Genomic DNA, 22546 nt, shown 5'->3' on the forward strand with positions numbered 1-22546 from the left:
GATCTCATTGAGAGTACATTGCCCAAAGCATCTTCTAAAATAAAGGTTGGAAAGTGAATTGCCCTTTCTCTCATTAAGATTTGAAATTTTATATATTATTTGAAGACAAAATAAAATTACAGGAGGACAAAAATGAGCACTTTCAACTGTCAGTCAGTCTTTATCCTAATCAAAATTACATAAGGAAAACCAGACTTGGCTTTGACTATGCACCCCTTCAACTCCACAATGCTCAAGGCAGGGCATCAGGTCTATATCTAGAACATCGAGAGGTCTGGCAGTCCTCATGGATCTGTCTCTCATAACTATGAGTTCACAGGTTAAATGCATAACATAAAACACATTGTAAAATCATAGGCTAATCATAGGCTAGTCTAGATCTCTAATGTCCTACTTTAGAAGATATACTCCAGGAAAAGCTAGAACATACAAAAAATAATTTACATGAAGTTACAGAATCTTATCTTTAAAAAAAAAAAAAACTCAAACATATTTGATTTAAATAAACAATGAGAGCAGCAGACTACAACAGATCATAAATAGGGTTGTTAAAAGATCACAATTAAAATAGGAATATATATATAAATGGATCATTAGAAACCCTTACTTTTTTCATTGTTAAGAATCAAACCCAGAATTAAAAAAGAATCTTTTTTTTTATTTCAAAGGTTGCTTCTTATATTGAAGCTCATATTAAAGCAACAGTACAATGTTCATAAAATATAAGTGTGATGCTGTAACATTTTCGTACATGTCAGAATACTGATATTTGTATGTATACTAAAATAAGAACTTTAAAATTGTACAAATAGATACATTAAAAATGACATAGAAATAGGGTGCTCCTCACTGAAACAAGACAGTTATATCTGGCACGTATTAGTTTAGGATGAAAGTAGAAGCAAAAAGATTTACAAGAATCAGCAGTAACAAGATTGATGCTCAAGAGACATAATTGTACATTGTATTGTACATACATTGTATGGGTTTAAGCTGGCTGGATATTATATATTTCAAGTTTAAAAACGCACTACAGATAGAGTGTCCATAGTTTAAGGCGAAATTACAGCTCAGAACTGTTGTCCTTTCTAATGTTGTGGAAGCTTCTTTGACAAATTAAAAAATAAAATAAGAGAGACTTAGATGTTCATAACACATAGACGATTTCCCTTCATTGTAAGTTCACCGTGGACTTCTCCTTCATTTAAATATTTTGTGTGCCAAGTGGTTTTCTTTTCTAGTGAAGTTGATAAACAACTTCAATATTTGCTTTTCGAGTGGGAAAAGGTACTTCACAGTATTTTCCACTTTGATGTCCTTGCAGTTTTATTAAATTTTTCCTCTCTGTAAAACTCTGCTTGTTTTAAATGAGCCTTTCCTTGATTTAAAAAAATACCTGTTTACACATCTTCTAGATTCTTGAGAATGCCAGACACAGTTCTTAAGGCCAAATTTGTATCATTATTGTTAAGAGTCATCATCAAAAGTGTCTTTGGAGCCATACAAGTCTGCTAGTTTCTTAAAACGAGGTCCCCAGTTCTGTAGATAGTCGTAGTCCAGGTCTGAATCTGTGGTGGCAGACTCCAAGGAGCTCAGGGACCCAGCCACGGAACCCCTGCCCTCATAACCATAGATTTGGATGGAGTCATAGGGAGGGGCCGTGGGATCATTATCTGCCTCCTGTATTCTTGTGTTGATGAAGTCGTCCACATCCACACTGTTGGGTGCTGGTCGCAAACCAGGTCTAGGCATATACTGATACTCAGGTTTGATATCTTTGCGAGGGATAAATCCATTGATACCGTCAGGATTCTGCAGGGTGGCTATGTCGAAGGCTTCAGTGTCTTCCTCGCCACCCCCTTCATCATCATAGGTTATGATGTTCTCACGGACATCCTCCTCTTCAAATACAATGAGTGGTTCTTTCTTTTGCCTCCTCAGGGTCACAAACAGCACAACGATGACTGTAGGAGAAGAAACAGAATGTCAGCCAACCCAGTTTTAAGCCCGACCTGCCTGCTTAGTCATTCCAGAAGGGTTTTGTTTCAGAACCTGGAGTGGTGAGAAAAAGGATAGCTTTTCCAGAACTCTCAAAGAGCTACAGGCTGACCTGTCTCTGTCTGTACAGTTTGCCCTGAGAACATCATGCCCTGTGAACTGACAGGTCGGAATTATCTTGAGCAGTTTGCAAATGAATCCCAAAGCTACTTGGCAGTCCTCTGAAGAATCAGCGAGGATTACTGTTGCCTGAAAGAGGCAAATACCCATTTCATTTGCAAAGGAGTGTAACTGCCTTCCCCACATTTAAGATTAAAATGTTCACTCAGGACTGAGGTGAAAATAGGCAACTGCTGTCCAATGGTCCTACTCTATACTACAGAAGGAAACCTTATCATAAGGGTGTGGGGGAAGAGCAACTATAAAAACCCTCAGATGAAAACTACACTGCCTATATGAACATAAAAACAGAGTGCTATTTAAAAGCCCAGGCGAAGGAATCCTATCTTTCCTTGGAGAGGTATTCCATTAGGCTCAGGTACTTGGCAGAGCCAGCAATCATTTATAAGGAATGCTAGATACTTCTTCATTTCTATAGATTCAGTGTCCTCCCCACCCTCATCAGGAGGCTCCAACAATCTTTTGTTTGAAGACTCTCCCACACAGTCAACAAGACTGAAAAGAAGGCTTGCAGCTGCTTTTGGCAAATGAAGTGAGAGCTTCATTGGGTTCACATGGTTCCAAGAAGCAGGGATTAGAAATTGGATTTAACTCAGATTTCACAAGTTCCACAGAGCCCTGTGACTTCTCTGCTGCATATTCATCTTACAGAGTGTCCTTTTTTTTTTACTCTTTGTTGTTGTTATTTGGCTAACTAGTGGATTCATTATTGTTGTTTGGTTGGTTGGTTGGTTTGGTTTGGTTTGGTTTGGTTTTTCACTTCAGGAACAATTCTTGGTATCCCATGTCAGAAACAAGACAGGTCTATCAGCTCCAGCTCCATGACATCATACAATTTATTATCATACTTTGGCTTATGCATCCAGCATTAACTCTTGAGAGAGCTTTATATCTTGTTTGGAGCACCTATACAGTCCAGCCTCTTTCATTAGGTATAAAATTCTGCTTCCAGAATTTATACATGTTCTCTAGGAATATATGTCTGACATTCTTAAGCAATGAAAGACACTCTCTGACCTACATCCATATTACCTTATGCCCCAATCATAGTATCTACTGTTGTACCTCTGTTTGTGAATTCCGTCGTTGAGAATCTGGGAATTCATCCAACATAGAGACTCTGAAGACATCTCTCTATATCTCCCAGGCTTTTCTAGGTCTGAATCCTAGATAGCACTCAGTAACTGTTAAACCAACCTATGTGTTTCCTCTCTCTGGGGGTGGTCCGATTAATTTACTCCATAGAAAATGTATGAATTTGTTATCAGATGACTTGCATTTGAAGTCCTATAGTGGTACTTTGTTCCGTTAGGATGTGAGAAGAGGATAAGGCCTACCTCAGCAATACTAACTGCTGGAGAAGCTCATGGGCATGACCATAAGCCAAAGCATGCAGATGGATGGATGTTGCAGATAATTAGAAGATCACTGCTCTGCTTCTTCTGTCAAAGGTCCTCCTCTTTCCTCATCTCTCTGTCACAATTATTCTTTCTGTTCCATTACCCCAGTCCATTTTAATTTTTGTTCTTAAACAGAAAAAAAAAAAACTCCCTCGTACACCAGGTATCTGCCTAAATACTTCAGCTACAAAGCTGTATCCAGTGCCCCTCCAGCTCACTGATGACATTTGCCTTACAGACCTGTCATACCATATAAAGTACACACCATGACCTTTCTCAAACTCTTCCAGCATAAGTTGCCAACTCAGCCACCCTACCTACTGTGCAACAGACTTCATGAGAGCTATCACATCTCGCAGTGTGTTTTAAACCATGTGATTGGACACAGTACAACCTTGCAGCCAGCCTGTGCTGGATAAACCTCTTGAAGCACGTGCATTGGTTGCACCATGGGGCAGGGAGATTCTTACCCAGAAGAATGACGATACAGGCAAGGATGGCAATCAGTGCCCCAGTGCTCAGACCGGCATTTAAGATGTAGGCTTCAGCGTTACAGGACAACAGTGCCCCATTCACGTCACATCCACAGACTTTGATAGTGAGGGTATTGGTGCTGCTCATAGGTGGTATGCCACCGTCACTGATCACAATGGGCAGGAGGTAGAAGTCCTGCTTCTGCCGACTGAACCCTCCACGTCGGGCATATACTCCTGCAGTGTTATCTGTTTGAGGGAGAGAGACGGGGTAAGTTTGCATCATAAGTCCATGCCAGTCACAGTTGCGTGCAGCTTGCCAGCATAAAATCCTGTTTTATGCTACCAAAACTGGAACTTTTCTCACTTGTTAATTCAGGTAGATGTCAATAGGGGCTATTGATATAGCATAATAGGGTCACAGAATCATCTCTTTGAAACTCAAACAAGCATAAGCAACCAACTCATTAAGCATGTTAACTACATAAATTCTCACTCATGTTGCACAGCCCAAAATTGTGAAACATAATGTGTTTTCTTTACCTAGACCCGATCATGTTTTCCAGGTAAATATAGCCTGTTGTCCCAAATGAACCAGTTCAGCCCAGTGTGGAGAACTCACTTCTTTTTGAAGAGCTCACTGCTGTTCCACCTGCCTTGACTTTCCATCCAATATTTCCTTGCCTCAAACAGCTATTACTTCTATCATGGAAGTGGAACTTCTCGTGGCTCAAGAATACATCCCAGAGTCATCCTTTAAAGATGCCTCCTGGACCTTTCTATTCCTCTTGCATATCGTGACTCATCACATTGTATAATCCCATCTCTACAGAAGTACATACTCTACACATCTCTCAGGATTTGATGACAAAACCACTTTGACCTCAGTGAGAATGGGGATTTCGAGACAGCAGGGGATTTTATCTGATTCATCTCAGGCCCTTTACTGCCAGGCACACAGCAGACATTTAATAAATATTTGTTGAGCAAATAATGTAATTAGGTACTGGGGAAAGTTTCATCAAAGTTCCAGATGTTGGCTATCATATTTCTCCATGTTTTATAACCTCTATTCCCCAGTTTCCTCATCATGTTCACTCTACAGACAACTCCAAAATATAGAATATGTTAACCAGTGGGAAAACATTGGATTAAAAAACAAAAAGTAGAAATTGCTCATGCTTCATCAACTTGATCTGCTTGATATGGACTGTCCATTTGTAGGATAGGAAGCAATAATTCATAGAAAAGGGAATTCTACAGTTGATAGCAAGTCCCACTAGCTGGCAGCCTAAAATAGCTTCATGGGCCATAAATTTGTTCCTATAGTAGGAAAATATCCAAAAATATCAAAAAAGAAATTTACGTATTTTGGTAAAAAAAATATTTTTCTTGGTAGATCTGGCCTCATGGAAGGTTGAGCATGCAGTCTGAGTGGTGCCGAAGGTGAGCTATATTGATTGACTGACTTTGGCAATCCTTAGGATAATAGTTTCTTGGCCATTGGACTTCCAACCCCTCCACCAAGCCAAAGCATCATGTTTCTCAGTTCGAGATCTTCTGGATTTTGTATGATTGATACATTGTGCTTTTCTCATTGGAGAAAATTTCCATATAGTACATAAAATAGTGTGGAAAGCAAACTAGACAAATAACAGTCTTTTAATAATATTCTTCTGTTCTTTGTGACACTATTATCCCTCTCTTAGCAACTAAATGTACGTGTCTATAATAAACTATTTATTTAAGCCAGCAGTGGTGGCGCGTGCTTTTAATTCCAGCACTTGGGAGGCAGAGGCAGGTGGATTTCTGAGTTTGAGGGCAGCCTGGTCTACAGAGTTCCAGGACAGCCAGAGCTATACAGCGAAACCCTTTCTCGAAAGACTCCAAGAATAAATAAATAAATAAAAAAGTAAGTAAGTAAGTAAATAAATAAATAAATAAATAAACTATTTACAGACATTGTCTCTTTTCCACTTTTCTGAATTCAAATTAAACTTACAAGACAACTAAACATTTGCAATCTTTACTCCAGTTCAGTGACTTTAAATATCATTATAGGCATTTAATAAAATAAATATTAAAAATCGATAAACATAAGCAAATTAATTGTATGGGTCAAACTAACTATAATATGGGTGAAGTCCGTAGTAGACCTTGACTTGCTTGACCATGCAGGTTCTCCTCTCTACCATGATGTCATGACTGGAGGTAACCTGAACTGAGAATGTTTTCTTTTTGTTTTTATAAAAATTTTGAAAGAATAACTTTAAACCTATTTTTCAAAAATTTGTCCACACAAGCTTTCCTCTTCAGATCACAGAAGTCAGGAGAAAAATCAAAACCCAAACACTAGTATAAAGTAGTTCTGAAAACCCCAGCAATATATGAGTCCAAGATGTGTCATCTTCTGTAAACCCAGCAGCTCTTAGAAACACTAAGTTATTACAGAAAAGTACATTTCAGTTCCAGGATGGCTGAACAAGTTCCAATCTCTTGAGTGATCTAAGAGTGGGAACTTTAATACTCCTTTAAAAATATCATCTAGTATGTTTATAGACAAAGGCATTAGGATCCATTCTGGAGACAGGAAGGAAATGGACTATGAGTTTTCCAGAAACACTAATTGCAAGATTCAATGATGAATGTTGTTTTAGCCTGTCTAGAGCCTCACTTGCTCATCTTTAAAGCAAGTAGATCTATTCATATTTTGCCTGAGACATTACTAGAACTAAATGATGTAATATATGCTTTAATTGTCTTCTGTACTTGTCTTCCAAAGGACCAACTTAATCTGCCAACCAGAAACTTAGCATTTAATGCAAAATATATTCATAGGCCTTAATGAAAGGGGAAGGTCAAAGATAGAAGGCTTGTTTATGAATATGGACTTTCATTGAAATGATCTAAATTGCTTAAATACATAAAGTATTTTCTCTGTATGCCCACATTGCCCACCTCCCACAGGAGTCCGATCTTTTCCAATGTGAGCAGTTCTGAGCAATAGCATTGTAACCTATGATGATATTTCTTGTGATCCATACAGAACATGGTCAGAAATAAAAATATATTGTCAGGAACAAATGAAAATCAGTTCTAAATGGACTCATGGGAAAGGACACAAACAACAATAGTAAAACTCCTTTCCGTGGACAAATACTGCACTCTAAGCATGACTGTGTATAATTTTCATCTAAATTCTTCTAAGCAGCTGGCCACTTACACTCTGTCTTTATGAGAATCCTTAGTTTAGATATATGAAAGGAAAAGAAGTTAAACTAGGCATATTTACAGGGACTGAGAGATTTCTACATAGTAGTTAAAAGGAACTATAAAAAGATGAATATTACATTAATTTTAAATGTTACATTTTGTGACTTCCCAGTTTATTTTCTTATTTATCAAAAGCCTATAAAGAGACAAAACCACTAAATTTTAAGGATCAAGTAGAAGTAATTTATATATTGACTCTTTTCCATATCTGTTATATCCTTTTAGACATGAAATTAATATATTTAGGATTAACATTGTTTCCATTCACAGTAGCACTTACTATGGTCTCAGCCTGTTGATGATGCTAAGAGAATATTAATACTTTTCTGGAAACTCTTTGAGTAGGAGACTAACGAGGACAAGAAACTCATTGGCACGGATAGGGAAATGAATTCTTGGAAATGTCACCAAAGCTTCAAATGCAACTACCTACGCGGAAGTGCATACATTCCATAAGTAAGGAAAACATTTGTGCTTAAGTTCTAGGCTATATATTTCCTCAGGATTAAAAAAAAAATGTTTGTCAAGCACCTTGGCTTTTCATCCTGATGCTTAATATTTTCAGCTTTGGATGAAAGTAGATAATTAGTTCTACTTTTTCCCCACTAGGTAAAACTTTGCAAATATTGCCATTAATTGCCTCTGTATGTCATGCAAAGATGGTAGTGGTTCCATAAATGGAGAAAATAAATTCAGGTTTCAAAAATTTATATCTGGAACATGGGCTTCTAATAGCATGCTGCTTTTACCTACACAGTTTTTCATTATTCTGACAAAAATCAAGGTTTCCTAATGATAATGGTATCCATGGCACCAGGTTGGGATACTAATATAAGCATTATGATGATGATGTAGCCCAGTGGGGAGATCCATAAAATGTGACACTAAAAGAAAAAGTATGATGGAGAAACAGCCCTTGATATTTAACTACACTGGACACCAAATCTTGATAATCAAAGCCCTATTGCCTGAAATGGACTTAGTTCCTGCATGTTAAAAAGTAACCCAGGATAACAGGGCAGCAAGGGCCTGAAATTATCTGCTGTTTTCATATTGACGTCAGCCGGAAGTCCTTCCTTGCATCTCTTGGTTCTCTACTGTTTTAGTCCCTGAAGGTGAACAATTCTCATTCCATGACCAACTGGAGCACTCTGGTTACTTATAAAGCACTTTAGTCTGAGAATCTGGCCTTGAGATCACTACATATGTGGAGAAAAGTAAAGTAGGCCTTGCTCCTAGGGAAATAATTTCTTCCCTTCTCACTCAAATTTGCCTCTTCTACTAATTCATCAAACCCTTAAGGACAAGGTAGATCCATCCATTTCATTAAAACTCTGCCATATATTAAGGTAATTCATTATTAAGTCACTAGACAAATAAACATTTGTTTACGTTCTATCAGGCTCCAGCTTCGCTAAGACAGGCAAATAGAAGAATCATTCATATATATATATATAAATTTTATTATATATATAATAAAATATATAAACAGTATAATACATGCCATATTATATAATATACATAGTAAAATACAATTAAATATATAACAATGAAATACATAAAAATAATAAAATATATAAAAATATGCTATATATGCATCATATATATAATGAATATATGTGTATGTTTTTGTGTATGTTTGTATATTTCTGTGTGTGTGTATTTTAGAAATCAGTATAATGTACAATTATAAAACTATCACTAGAAAGTTTAATTTTACAGAATTATTTTATACTCATTTAAATTTGTGAATTTTGAATAATTTGCTTTAATTTGGTGCACCAAACAGCTTGTCTTTGTCAATCTCATTGACTTACATATTAGAAATTAAAAGCAGAATTTGCGTAGTCATTCATGTATCTATGTGTGTCACTGGTGCTCAGAGACGGAACTTATTGACCCTGTGCATATTCTGATTTTCTCGACTTATGAAATGACTACAAATGGAAGGATGCATAATTGCCATACATAAGAGGCTAGAATGTAAAGCTGATAATGTGAAGAAGAAAAGATAGAGAGGTGAGTACTGTTGTTAATTTTAGTGAGAAAAGCCGTTGCAAGGGTAATATGAGAACAAACTAAAGGTACAGAAAAAGTCGATGTTCATACTGAAAATGGCATAATGAGGATTGAAAAGATGCTGCAACATCAGGCAGCTGCCCAACAGAAAGGCAGGTAAAAGGTTAACATTCCCAGAAGCTGAGAGTTTAAGCTCAAATGTAAAATTTGAGTTTGTTATTTAAAACAGAGGAAAGGAACATGATCAACCACCTTCTAGGAGGAAAGCAAGGGGCCTGGAGAGGTGACTCAGCAAGGAAGTGTGTCCTGCTCCTGCAGAGGGCCTAACTGGACTGCCAGCACCCACCTCAGCCAGCTCACAATCACTTGTAACTTTAGCTCCATCAGGATACCATACCTCTGCCCTCTGAAGGAAAAAGACTTAGAATGCACATACCTGACTGCTTCACATACATGCACATAAATAAAAAATTTTAAATTCCATCTTAAAAGAGTAAAAATAAGGAACAATTTATTTATTTAAATTTTGCAAAAGATGAAAGGATTGAAAATTGTGAAATATTACTATTTTATTTGTTAATTAGTTAATGAGTAAAAATATGGTTATGTGAGTTTATTGTGCATATGAGAAAAATCAGAGAGAAGTGACTTTCCTGAGGCTTTCAATAATCAATAAAACATTTTCAATGGACAGTTTGCGTATTATTATGATAAGTCAACGTATATTATATAAAAATCTATTTTTTAATAAAAGAAAAATAAATAACAAACTTAAAAAAAAGATTTTGGTCTATTGAAGTCATTCTAAGAATTTTTCCTAAAAGAGTTAATCACATAAATGGCAAAGTTGTGCAAAAGCAATGAATTTAAAAACAGTAGTCAAATGTTGTCTTTAGTCAACAGGACCATAGTTACAGAGCATTGCCAACAGGCTTCTGGTGGATAGGGTTCTGGTGGATACCAATGTGTGTCACTTGCTGAGTGGAAAGCAGATGTATTGTTTAAGTTGATTTTAATTTAAAAATAAGAAAGCAAACAGCCAGAAGGGACTATAAAACAATTGACTATTTTTGATAATGCACCGTCATATTATTTTTTACTATTTTTTAATCCTATTTCTGCTGTCTGCATTTTCTAATTTTCTTACAAGGGATATGTATTAATTATGCAACAGAGGAAGATCATAAAATGCTTTGCAAACATATTTAACTACAATTAGTATGACTATGATTGAAACAGACATGAAATCATTTTTCATTTTCTCTTCATGCATTCCCTGATTTCTAGACTGATGAACAGAAATGCATATGTGTCCGGAGAATTGTTCTTTTTTTAACTATGGAGTAAGAAAAAAAAGAGGTAGAACTGAAATAACTGCAAAATATTACGGTGTTCTATATAATTTCTAGCACATCATATACACCATGCAATAAGTTCCTAATATTTATACTTATTAGTGACAGGGTGTATGGCCTTGGATAGATCAGTGCTTTTTGGCAATTGATGTTTGTGCACATTTGAAACTGTGACTAAAGACATATAATATATCCTTATGGGCTCTTTAAAGAACTGCGTGAAATTGGTTCAGAAAAGATTTTATAAGCTGGTGAAGAGCTGACTAGGTGGGAGGGATCTTATACATTTCCTATCCATTATACATTCCTTGTGTTTTTTTAGAGATGCCGTAAGTCTGATGTTTTCAAAGTAAATGCATCTCAAATCCTCAAACAACTCCATCCTGATATTACTAGCTGAGGATGGACTTACATGTTGAAGAGCCATCAAGTGTTCTACTTTCTTGATACCCGCTGATCCAGCTTTGAAGCTGAGACCGCAGAATGGAATAAGACAAAGTGAAATAAAGAGCTGATTTCTATTAAGATGCGTTCCCTTTTATATTTCTACAGATGCTTAGGACAACGTTTGGCAAACACAAGAGTGACTCTTCCCATGGAATAATGGAAGCAAACACTCAAGGAGAAAGGAACTTGATACTTTTACTCAGCATGCTCTAAACCATTATCTCCTGTTTTCTCTGGAAAATAGTCTGCCGAGAAATTCGGTAACTCGGTAGGCTATTAATAGGCTACGGAATGTGATTATTCCTTTTGGATTACTTCAATGTGTAATTACTTTTAGAAGCCAGCAGAAAGAAACCCTATTAAATGATAATTATAGGACTGTATTTGCTTTGAGGTTTTGTAATAGCACTAAACATGGGAGTTTTCATTAACTGTTTGCCATAGTTAATAAAGCAATTTTTCTTAAAAAAGTAGCTATTCTCGGCAAACGTATAGCTCGACAGTAGGATTAGTCTCCTAAAACAGAGGGTAGGAGAGAAGCATTGCAAGGGTGGCTGGCTCATTGGTGGTAATATAATCTCCATGAAATTATAGATGGCGTCCACAAAGTACTGTGGCAAGAGAAAATACTCATAGGTGCCTACGGAGAACAATATGCCATAGTACAGAGTTCACAGAGGTTAATGGAGACAAAATACGATTTCACATTACAGAAAAATAATTAAATAAGTGAGGCTGTGCAGGTGGCGAGGATAACACCGCTGGCACAAGGAATAAAGCCCAGAACAGCCTGCTGCTTTCGGGAGGCATACTGTAAATGCAGATCTTGCTGGGATTAGAGCAAGGAATTAGACTTCCCATGTAATTTGGGGATTATATCAAGACAGAGATCAAAAAAAAAAAAAAAATATGAGCACACATATTTGAGAAAGTAGAGCATGGAAGCAGCAGGGACATAACAAGCCTGTGCGATTCCCTCTGAGTTTCCTGGACAACTGATCATGGTGCCTCATGGCTGACAAAAGTAAGTCAGAAACGATGTTACCACTGTAGTGCAAGAAACAAAGCCAGGTGGTGATACAAAGTAGTATTGAAAACTGGTTTGGAAAGAAGGGAACTGTTAGCAGCAAAAGGGGGGCATTCTCTTGTGCTAAAGTGCAGACATACAGATACCTCAGAAAGCCTTCTCAAATCCCTATGTGTACCTTTCTCCACTTAGCTAAGTACACATGTATTCTCATCTACACTCCAGTCCCTCCATGCTCAAAAAACACCATAAGAAAAATGAGTTCTGTGTTACTCTCTGGCCAATGAAACTGAAGTGTTCCTAGCTGAGAATTCCTGTCTACCCTGGTGTATTTTGTAAAACCAAAATATCTCTTTTTCTCTTTCTCTGTGTCTCTCTGTCTCTGTGTCTCTTTGTGTCTCTGTGTCTCACCCTCTCCCTCTCCCTCTCCCTATCCTTATCCCTCCCCATCCCTCTTTCCCTTCCTCTCCCCTGCCCCCTCTCCCTCTCTCTCTCCCCCTCCCTTGCTCCCATCTCCTATGCTGTGGATTGAGTATTTGAACTTCTGGCTCTTGCATACCATGGGAACACCCTAAACAGCAGCACCATACCAAAGCCCTTTTAGTTAAATTTATTTTGGGGGCAGGTTCTTACTTAAGTTGTGTAAGTTTTCCTTGAACCCATTCTCTAGTTCAGCAAATCTTCAAATTTGCCCTCTTCTTGCCTGGACCTTCCGAGTAGGGGTGGGAGATGGGGGATGGATTATTAGGCCTATGTCTTAGGTCTCAGGCCAATTATTTCTTAAAAGAACTTACTCCTGCACATAAAGCCAAGAGTGTGAACAAGAACTAGGTTAAGGACAAAAACTAAGGATGCAAACTAATGATGCTATTTTGAAATTCTAAGAGTCATTTTGAAAGTGAACGCTGGGCTTACTGTAAGGCACCTTTAAGCCACATATCTGTAGACGTTATGCCTTGCTTTGTCTGAGAAAGCAATGTATTGAGAGAGAAAAGCCCCTAGGGTATTTCTTCTACGTGACTCATATTGATAAATCTTTAAATTATGAGGCTGATAATTAAAGGCTCTAGTCACTTTGCAAAATATTAAAATATGTCAGATCACTTTGCCTCCAGATCCAAGTAGCATAAAGAATATCACTCCATTACGATATCAGCACAGGGAGAAGTTAAATCAGTCACATCAAACAAGTTGCCTTAAAACTCAGCACTATACTCTATTTTGATGGTCAACTTTAGGCCCATTATTTAAAAGTTTTGTGCTTCATTTTCTTCATCTGTAAAGTGGGAATGACCTGTCTGTGGTGTAATGAAAACTGAGTGAACAGAGTAGGGAAGGAATCTCAACACAGTGCTTGCATCACGGCAACTGTCATTATGGGACTGAAGGCAGTATAACAGGGATGGCTTATAATGGTGGTCATTACATTTGCAACTCTCAAAGAGTTTGCAATCTCTGCTCTGAGTCTGTTCTCAATCATGATGAAGGCAACAGCCCTACATTGCTTATAAGGAAAACATGAAGCTACTCGAACACCTATATCAAGAAGGTCTCCCTCTGTTTCCCACCCTAGATGGTGGCATTGGTTGTCTCAATTTCATAAGCTGAGATTAACATGGGTTTACATACACCATCTCCACTGAGAAGAAATGGTCAGGGCATAACAGACTGGTCTGCAAATCAAAACAATCACTTATTTTTTGTTTCTGGGCTCCACTACTAAGTTTGTCCCAGGACTATGCCAAGATTGCATATGTCTATAAAATCAAACCCTCTCTTTAACCTTCTAGCAAGCTGTAAGTCTGTATCCTCCTTAGCAGACAGAATGAAGATCAAGAACTGCATTGAATACTGTCCTCTTGTTGTTTGCAATGGACAGTGTTTCACTTTAATCTCTTCCAGCAATACCAATGTCAGCCCTTTTTGATCTGGAGTTCTGTTCCCAGCCACAACGCATTGCAACTAGGTTTTGAGGGGAAGGCCTGTATGTGAAAGATTATGCTGCCTTACAAAGTCGAACTAATCTCTTTTAATGCTTTACTTGGTATCAATATTCATAAAGTCATGCTTACCCCAAAGGGTTTATCAATCTTTTTAAAATATTAGATAAATGGAGTTGTTTGCATATTGACCCTGTAAGCTTCCCCACTTGGTTTTCCTGCTGCTTCATGAATATCAAAGCTAATGTGAAAAAAAAAAAATGAGGAAAATAAAATTAGATTCACTTATTCATATGTATCAAATGAGTCCATGTGTCAAAATGGAAGTAGCATTATTATTCCTTGTTTATTCTTCAACAGGAAGGAATTATTAGATTAGTGAAAATATTTGTGCTGTGGAATATACAAGGCATTTGTTTTCCATCTCTACATCTATGAATTCATAGGAGCTGTGGTACAAACCTCTGTTGTCTCTTACTGTGAAGTTTGGGTTGTGCATGATTTCAGGGGGTAGGCTGAAAATAAATCTTGGTCCATTGGCTGTGTCGTCCTGGTCATCTGCACTAACTGTAACTATTGGCTGAAAGAGAAAGGTTGCTCATAAATAAAGAATGATGACATTAGAATATCATTTATCCAGAATTTCTTAGCAGACTTATTTTTAACATCTCATAAAAGCAGGACTAACACATGAAATTTCATGGACAGAAGGAGGTAACACGACTTGAATATTAAAATAAACAAGCACTATTTTAATTCATTGCTTATGATAAGGACAGGAGAAGCCAGCCTTACCTGGTTGGAGAGGGCCTTGTGGTGATCGCTCTCACAGATAAAACCTTCATAAGGGGCAGCAAACTTAGGAGCATTGTCATTGACATCCAGGACCCTGATGGCCACTGGGACTTTGGTTTCCTGATGTCTGTTGTCTGCAAAAAGTGAATTCAGACAATAAACAAATAACAAAAGTAAGAAAATGTAATAGTTCATGCTGATTCTCAGAGTGAACAAGCTTCAACCCCATATATGGGAGTTCTGAGAAAGTCATCCTTATGGTTTGACTAGGAAATGTCCAGACACACTTGGATCTTTAGGGGTTGGTTTCTAGTTTGTGGGCTTTGGTAAGTGATTAGATCCAGGGGCCTCTAGTGTTATTAAGGATCTACTGAAAGCATCCTAATACTGTGGTGTTATTTGGAAAATAATGGGAAGTAGGAAGTGGAGCCAAGTTAGAGAAAGGAAGCCACTGTGTTTTCTCTCTTCCAGGATGTGAACATCTTTGCTTTTACATTGCCTACCAAAATGCTTGGCCTCCTTACAGGCCCACAAGGATAGAGCAAGTTTGACCATGGGTTGAAACTTGGAATCTGTGGATACAACTAAACCCCGGTTCTTTATAAGTTATTCTCCTGGGTACTTCTTTCAGAGTTGGGTGAAGACAAACATAAACAAATAAACAACAAAACAAAACAACCACCACAACAACAAACCAAAGCAGAACAAAACCAAAAAGCAAAATAAACAAACACCTAACACATGAATTGTTGACCCAAAAGCTATCTCATCAGAAGTGTGTGAAACTGGGTGGAAGGATTGAGGGAATAAATGCCACTCAGGAACCAGAAGATATTAAACCAGTTTCCTACTTTGGCTGAGAATAAGTACAAAGATTGCTAATGCAACCTGGTCCTGCTAGTAAGTAATTTATTATCATGATTCTCAAAGTGAACTCTTGGGAGCAGCATTAATACTCCTGGTCATTTGTAGCACATAAATTATCGGACTCTAGTATAGATCTTTTGAGTAGGGAACTCTCATGATGAGTCCAAGAACCTTTGTTATAATAGGACAGCCATGAGATGGTTTGAGAGAGATGGACATATGATCATGTTCAATAGTTATCAGCTAATCACTATGCAAAATGCCACAAGTCTTGTTTACAAGGCGGTTGTCTGAGGTCTAACAAGATGGCCACGTGTTGTCGATTGCTGGAGGCCGTGAGGCATCTCTGATAGATACCCTTGGTTTTTCCAAGTTGCCTACATCTGGAATTAACTAAAAACCCAAATAACCGGGTACAGCTGGGAGAGTTTTTTTTTTCCTTAATCAAATCACTAGAAAGGAGAAAAACACACTTTTAATCCGGATCTTCAAAATGGAAAGATAAACCTTTCATCCAGATGTTTTGAGGTGAGAAGATCTACCTTTAGTCTGGACCACACCTTCTGCTGGTGACCTAAATAAAGGATGTGGAAGATGGAAGCAAAGCTCTTTCTCTTTGCGTGCTTACCATCACTATCACCAGGGAGCTCATTCCTTCACTGGAATCAGAACCTACTTCTTCATGACTTTAGTGTATAATGGAGACCAGTTGAGACATGCAGCCTCATGGACCATACAACTACTAGATTAGTAAACCTTCCATTCATAGGCAGTTATTGTTGGATTAGCTGGACGACAGCCTGTAAGTCATCCTATAGATCTATTCGTATATGTATTGAGAGATTAAGTCTGTAAATTCTGATACGCTGGAGAATCCTAACTAATGTGCCATCTTTCTGAGTGTGTATGCAAAGCTTCAACATAAAATGAAAAAAAATTTCTACTTGACTAATTATTGTTCTAGATACATAAATAAAATTAAAATGAGAAGAACAAAAGGGGAAGGGAAGCCCAGGAACTTACCGTAAAACCAAATATTACTGTTCTAAAAATAAATATATAATATATAACAACAAAATGACTCCTAATGTCATTCTGCTATACTCATAGATCAGAGCCTTGCTCAACCATCATCAGAGACACTCCCTCCTACAGCAGATGAGAACAGATACAGAGGCCCAAAGCCAGGCATTATACATAGATTGAGAGACCCTGGAACACTCATCCCTGCAAGGGATGTCTGCATCAAATCAGGGTTCAGGGAACCCTGCAAGAGAAGAGGCAGGTGCAGTTTAAGAGCTAGAGGAGTTGGAACACACACACACACACACACACACACACACACACACACACACACACCATACAAACAAGCAAGCAAACAAACAAACAAACCAAGGCCATCTAAATTAACATGATCAAAATTCATAGGAATTTTAAAATACAGACAGCATGCACAGGGCCTGCACTAGCTCCTCTACATATATATCATGGCTTTAAAATTAGTTTTTGGGGGGATTCCTGGGTGTGTGAATGAGTATGCATGTGATCCTTTTGGCTTCTCATGAGCTCTATTTCTGTTGGTTTATTTTGTCTAATTCAGATGTATTAGTTTTGTTTTATATTACTACATATATGTTATATTATAGTTTATTTTTATCTCTTAAAAGCCTATTCATTTTCTAATGAAAGACAAAACAATCCTACTACTGCAAGGAGTAGATCGAGGGGAAAATGAAACCAGGATATATTATTTTTGAAAAAAATCTATTTTCATTGAAAGGAGGAAAAATTCTAAAACATAAAAATCACAATTCTCAGCAATTTCATTTTATAGACAAGAGACAGAAGAATTAATATTTAGTAAAGTCAAATCAAAGCCCTTAGGAGTATACTTACGAATTTCTGCTGCAAAGACAGAGATGTTGAGCCAGGCAGTTTCTTCCCTATCTAGAGGTTTCGTAGTTTTAATAAAACCATCTTCTGGATTAATCGTGAAAAACCTGTCGAGGTCAGTATGACGATCAATTGAATACCTAAGCAGAATGCAAATGAGGCAATTAAACCAAAACATTCAGAGCAGCTTAATATTTGAATATTTTCTCTGTTATATTTAAAGCAACTTCTTTTTCAACTGATCTCATGAGTTAAGTCTCCTTTTTAATCAAATTTACTTTTCAAACTTTACGCATGAATCTTTTATAGAAATCATTTTGGTATGTTGGCCTTCTTTATGCAATACAATGAATGAAAACACTGCTTTGCATATTTGATTGAGAAGTATAATAATGTGTCGCATATTTCTCCATATTTACTATAATCACCCACCATCTGAATATTTATGAGATTGCATTTGGGAAGTGAGCTTGCCTCACACCCAAGCTACTCAGAAAGTCACCAATGTATCAAACCTTTGCCAAGGTTTGGATATGAAATATTAAATAGGTTCAAGTTCATCTAAATTCATCATTAGAGACCACTTATAGCTCTGAACATCATGATTCTCTATACTAAAAGAAAAGTGCTAGTTATATTTTGCATAGGTTTTTTTTTGTTTTTGTTTGGTTTGATTTGGTTTTTGCTTTAGTTTACTTATCTATATATAATTTTATAGGTAATTTCATTCTGAATTCCAAGATGCAAAACAAGGTCCAGCCAGTTATTGATAGGTTACCCTCTCTGTGCCTTACTGAGTGTGTTGTGCTTCACAATGAAGTACAAAGGTTGTATCAAGTCCTACTTGCTTGGAAGTTTGTCTTTTTCAGACAGGGACAGAATTGTTTTCAGAATATCATGGAGGTGTATGTAAGGTCAAGTGGAAGATGGGGAAAGAGACTTTGAGGTGAAGTCCAACAACATAGCCAGACTTGATACATTCTAGCATCTTAAGTTTAATGGGTCTGGTAAGCTTGAAAGGTCCCACCAATTAATTTTACCACCAACACCAAAGTGAGGAACAAAGATAAATCACACTTATACAAATAGCACGCTGGACTTCAAAAGAGGATAGTTTCCTAATGTTAGATGTTTTGGCTATGTTTTCCTAAAATGTATAGAGTGTGTCAATTTTAAGGCACTAGTGATGGTTAAAAATAAAAGAAAGCAAAGGAAGTAAGGATTCTGAATATCAAAAACCTTACTCCCTCCTAAATGTATGCAGGATGAGATATACAAATGGTATATGTCTGCTTTCTGTGGAACCAATGTTCCTCTTATCTTAGATCAGTCACATCCTTTCCGGGAAAGACAGTCACTCAATGGGCAGCATTTTAAGTATTGAAAACATGAGGTCATTCATGGTATACTTTGAACTAAATTTCCTTAAGAGAAATAAAGTTCTTCTTTTCCCAGGGATGAACTTCAACTTGGTCTTGCATTTTTCTCAAAGCCAGGAGAAGCTCGGTAGCTGAGTCTGCAGCAGATAGCTCTATATACAACAGAAGATGTGTTTCCTGCCATAAGGCAGCTTTTTATTTAAGTAACATGATGACACATGGACAATGAGGAAGATGCTAAGGCAAGATATTACTCTACAGATATGATGATGATCCCTGGATCTAGATCTTAGAAATTCTTAAATCCAGTCATTTTGCATTGCACATACTCAGAATTATATAATTTTGAAAAAGTCACTTAAAATGCTGAATTTCAGCATATTTATGTTTAAACTAGCACAACAAGGTACCTAAGTTTATATTGTATGCAAGAATAAAATGAGACATCTTCATGCCTCATTGACATTAAGCGATGCAACCCAAAGGAGCAGTTATTTTTGCTGTTGCTCCTGCTGCTGTTATGTTGGGGAGAAAATAGGAAAGCTCTTGGATGCCAGGGGTAACCTCCATTCCATAGCCAATGAGAAGATTTGGAAGGCCTATAAGCAAAGAAGCAAATGAGTGAAATCAGAAGAACTGAATGATTATTCAGGTAATGTAGGAAAGATGATCTGAGAAAAAGAGAACAGAGGAAATTTACGAATTAGTTGTAGCTTTTAAAGAGATATCAACTGAAATACCAGAGGAATTGAAACCTATGTGTTGAATAGAATAACAGTAGGAGTCAATCAAGGTTTACATATCTGGGATGGTTAGCAGAGTTTTGGAAACATTCTTGCCTGGGTGTCTGGGAGGGAGCTATGAGGAAACACAACATTAAGTTAATTCACCAAAAGCAATTGAGGGTAAAATTTAACTAGGAATAGGTTGCAATGTTAATAGAGCAAGGACTCAAACCTGTGTTAGTCAGGGATGTAGTTAGGGGGTTGAGTGTGATGGTGCTGCTGCTGGTTATGGTAGTGGTGTTGGTGATGGTTATTCATTTGTGCTTACACAAATGCATGTGTCTTAATGTGGATATATATATATATATATATATATATATGTGTGTGTGTGTGTGTGTGTGTGTGTGTGTGTGTGAATTAGAGGCTGAAAGAAAACCTCGGCTATTGATATTCAAGAACTGTACACCATGTTTTGGGGTACAGGGTCTGTCACTACCTTAGGGTTCTCTCTAAGTAAGCAAGGCTCGTGGTCAGAAAACCCAGAAGATAAGAACTATAAGCTTGATTCACCATCCCCAGCATTTTTTTATGGGTTCTTGGTCCTGTGGAGGCTTGATTCCCCATAGAAGGGGTATGCTAAGGGGATGAGGTGGGAGTGGATGGGTGAGTAGGGGAGCACCTTCTTAGAGGCAAATGGGAGGTTATAGGAAGGGGGTTCATGGAGGAGGGGACAGGGAAGGGGGACAATATTTGACATGTAAATATATAAAATAATTTAAAAAAAAAATAAGAAAGCCAGGTGTGCCAAAGACCTATAATAGAAGCAAACACAACTGGCAAATCAATTAATTTATTAATTAGTTAACTAAATAATCCTCAATAATATTTTACTACACTCATAGATCAGAGTCTAGCCCTAGCCCGATCTTTATCCTCCATGACGCGTCAGATGGGTAGAGATGCAGAAACCTACCGTCAAACATCAGGCCGACTCCTCAAAATGGCAGTATGTAGTGGGTGTGTCCCTGATTCCTTTGCTTATTCTTGAGACACTTTTCCTCTAATGGATTACCTTGTCCAGGCTTGATATGAAGGTTTGTGCCTAGTTATTGCATCTTGTTATACTATGTCCGTTGATATCCTTGGGAGACCTGGTGTGTTCTATTTTGTTTTGTTTTGTTTTGTTTTGTTTTGTTTTTTGTTTTTGTTTTCCTAAAGGGATGTGGAAGAGTGGTGGATCTGGGAGAAAAGGTAGGTGTGGGCAGGGGCGCAGGGAGGAGTGGACAGAGGGAAGGCATTGTGTAAGAAGAATAAACAAAAAAATAAGACAGAGTAAATTTTAGCTCAGAGATCTCTCTATTCTTTTTCGACAGCACTGAAACCTGAACTCAGTGTTGGTGCTTGTTTGCCAAGTTCTTTATCTCAGATAGATAGATAGCTGTACGACTATCCTTGCCCACAAATATCACTACAAAGAATGATGTAGCCTGTGAAGAAGAAACAAATACAGATAAAAATGAACCGCACATACTACCACCATAAATGCAGAATTAGAATCGGGAGAAAAATCATCTCAGAAGCAGAGAGTATGAAGTACCAACTCAATTCAATCATAGCATGAAAGAAAATCCTATAGGTGAGTAGACATAGACAGAGTTTGAAATACAAACATTGATCCTTAGAGAAACCCCTTGTGCTGGAAAAGTGGTCAAGGACTAAACAAGGTACCAGGTAGGAGGCAGGAACAAGTGGAATGTCAAGGAAACTAAGGACAGAGATTGTTTCAGCAACAAAATAAAATACTAATCAAAAATGTGTCAAATGCTATAAAATCTTGGAAAAGACATCTGCAAATTTGCAAGAGGCTCAGAGTTTTGGTGAAGTGATTGGAAGTGGCTTAGTCGTTAAAGTACTTTTTTCATATACAAGAGGACCTGAACTCAGTGCTCATCACCACATAAAGACCCATGATGGAGGTCCCGAATACAACACCAGCACTGGAGAAACAAACACAAACATGTCCTTTGTCCTTGCTATCCAACCAGTCTAAGCAATCAGTGAGCCATAGGTTCAGTGTGAAACTCTGACTCACGAAGAAAGTAAGGTAGAGAGCATCAGAAGAGAACACCCAGTGCTGATCTCTGGTCTGTAGATGAACATGTGAAGACATGTATACGCACCATTATGAAAGAACACATATACATAATCCCACACATTCACATACACACATCACACATGCACACACAAAACACACACAAACACACACACACACAATTTTAAGTGTTTAAATGATAATGTAAAGACTTAATTTCATGTCCAATTTCACAAATATCTCTAAAGGTAGAAAGGATAACCAGAATCTTAAGTGGTGAGAAGTACACATGTAATTTGTCTGATATCCTTAGAACAGGAACCCAAGTGGATAGAGAAGGGACTTGGCTCTATTTAGTTATTGAGAATCTGTGGATAATTATAGACTTGAAAATTGCCTTCATGCCCAGAACAGCCAGGACTGAAAATATGACCCAAATAAATGGATTGCAGATGTGGATCCATAGAGAAAATGAAGTGCAGGGGAAAAAAGTAGTTGCTCCATGTGTCTTTATGCTGATGTTCTTCTTAAAAATCGTCCTCTGGGCAGTGGTGGCACATGCCTTTAATCCCAGCACTTGAAAGGCAGAGGCAGACAGATTTCTGAGTTCAAGGCCAGCCTGGTCTACAGAGTGAGTTCCAGGAAAGCCAGGGTTACACAGAGAAACCCTGTCTCAAAAAAAA

The 22546-nt window shown here is 37.5% G+C and overlaps 1 protein-coding gene across 2 annotated transcripts in view; it reads right to left on the reverse strand.

The window, feature by feature from the left end:
- Positions 1-637: 637 nt before the first annotated feature.
- The window catches only part of Cdh11 (cadherin 11), a 156254-nt gene continuing 134345 nt past the window's right edge, over positions 638-22546 (reverse strand). For both annotated transcript variants that reach the window (XM_021220576.2, XM_029532351.1), the window contains exons 9-13: positions 17671-17807; positions 14908-15041; positions 14575-14692; positions 4049-4300; positions 638-1964 (exon numbers count right to left, since the gene is read on the reverse strand). In XM_021220576.2, the coding sequence (XP_021076235.1) occupies positions 1468-1964; positions 4049-4300; positions 14575-14692; positions 14908-15041; positions 17671-17807 (1138 nt within the window). In that variant the 3' untranslated portion in view covers positions 638-1467. The remainder of the gene's footprint in view (positions 1965-4048; positions 4301-14574; positions 14693-14907; positions 15042-17670; positions 17808-22546) is intronic.

The sequence above is a fragment of the Mus pahari genome, chromosome 20 (genome assembly GCF_900095145.1).
Source record: "Mus pahari chromosome 20, PAHARI_EIJ_v1.1, whole genome shotgun sequence".
Taxonomy (NCBI): Eukaryota; Metazoa; Chordata; class Mammalia; order Rodentia; family Muridae; genus Mus; species Mus pahari.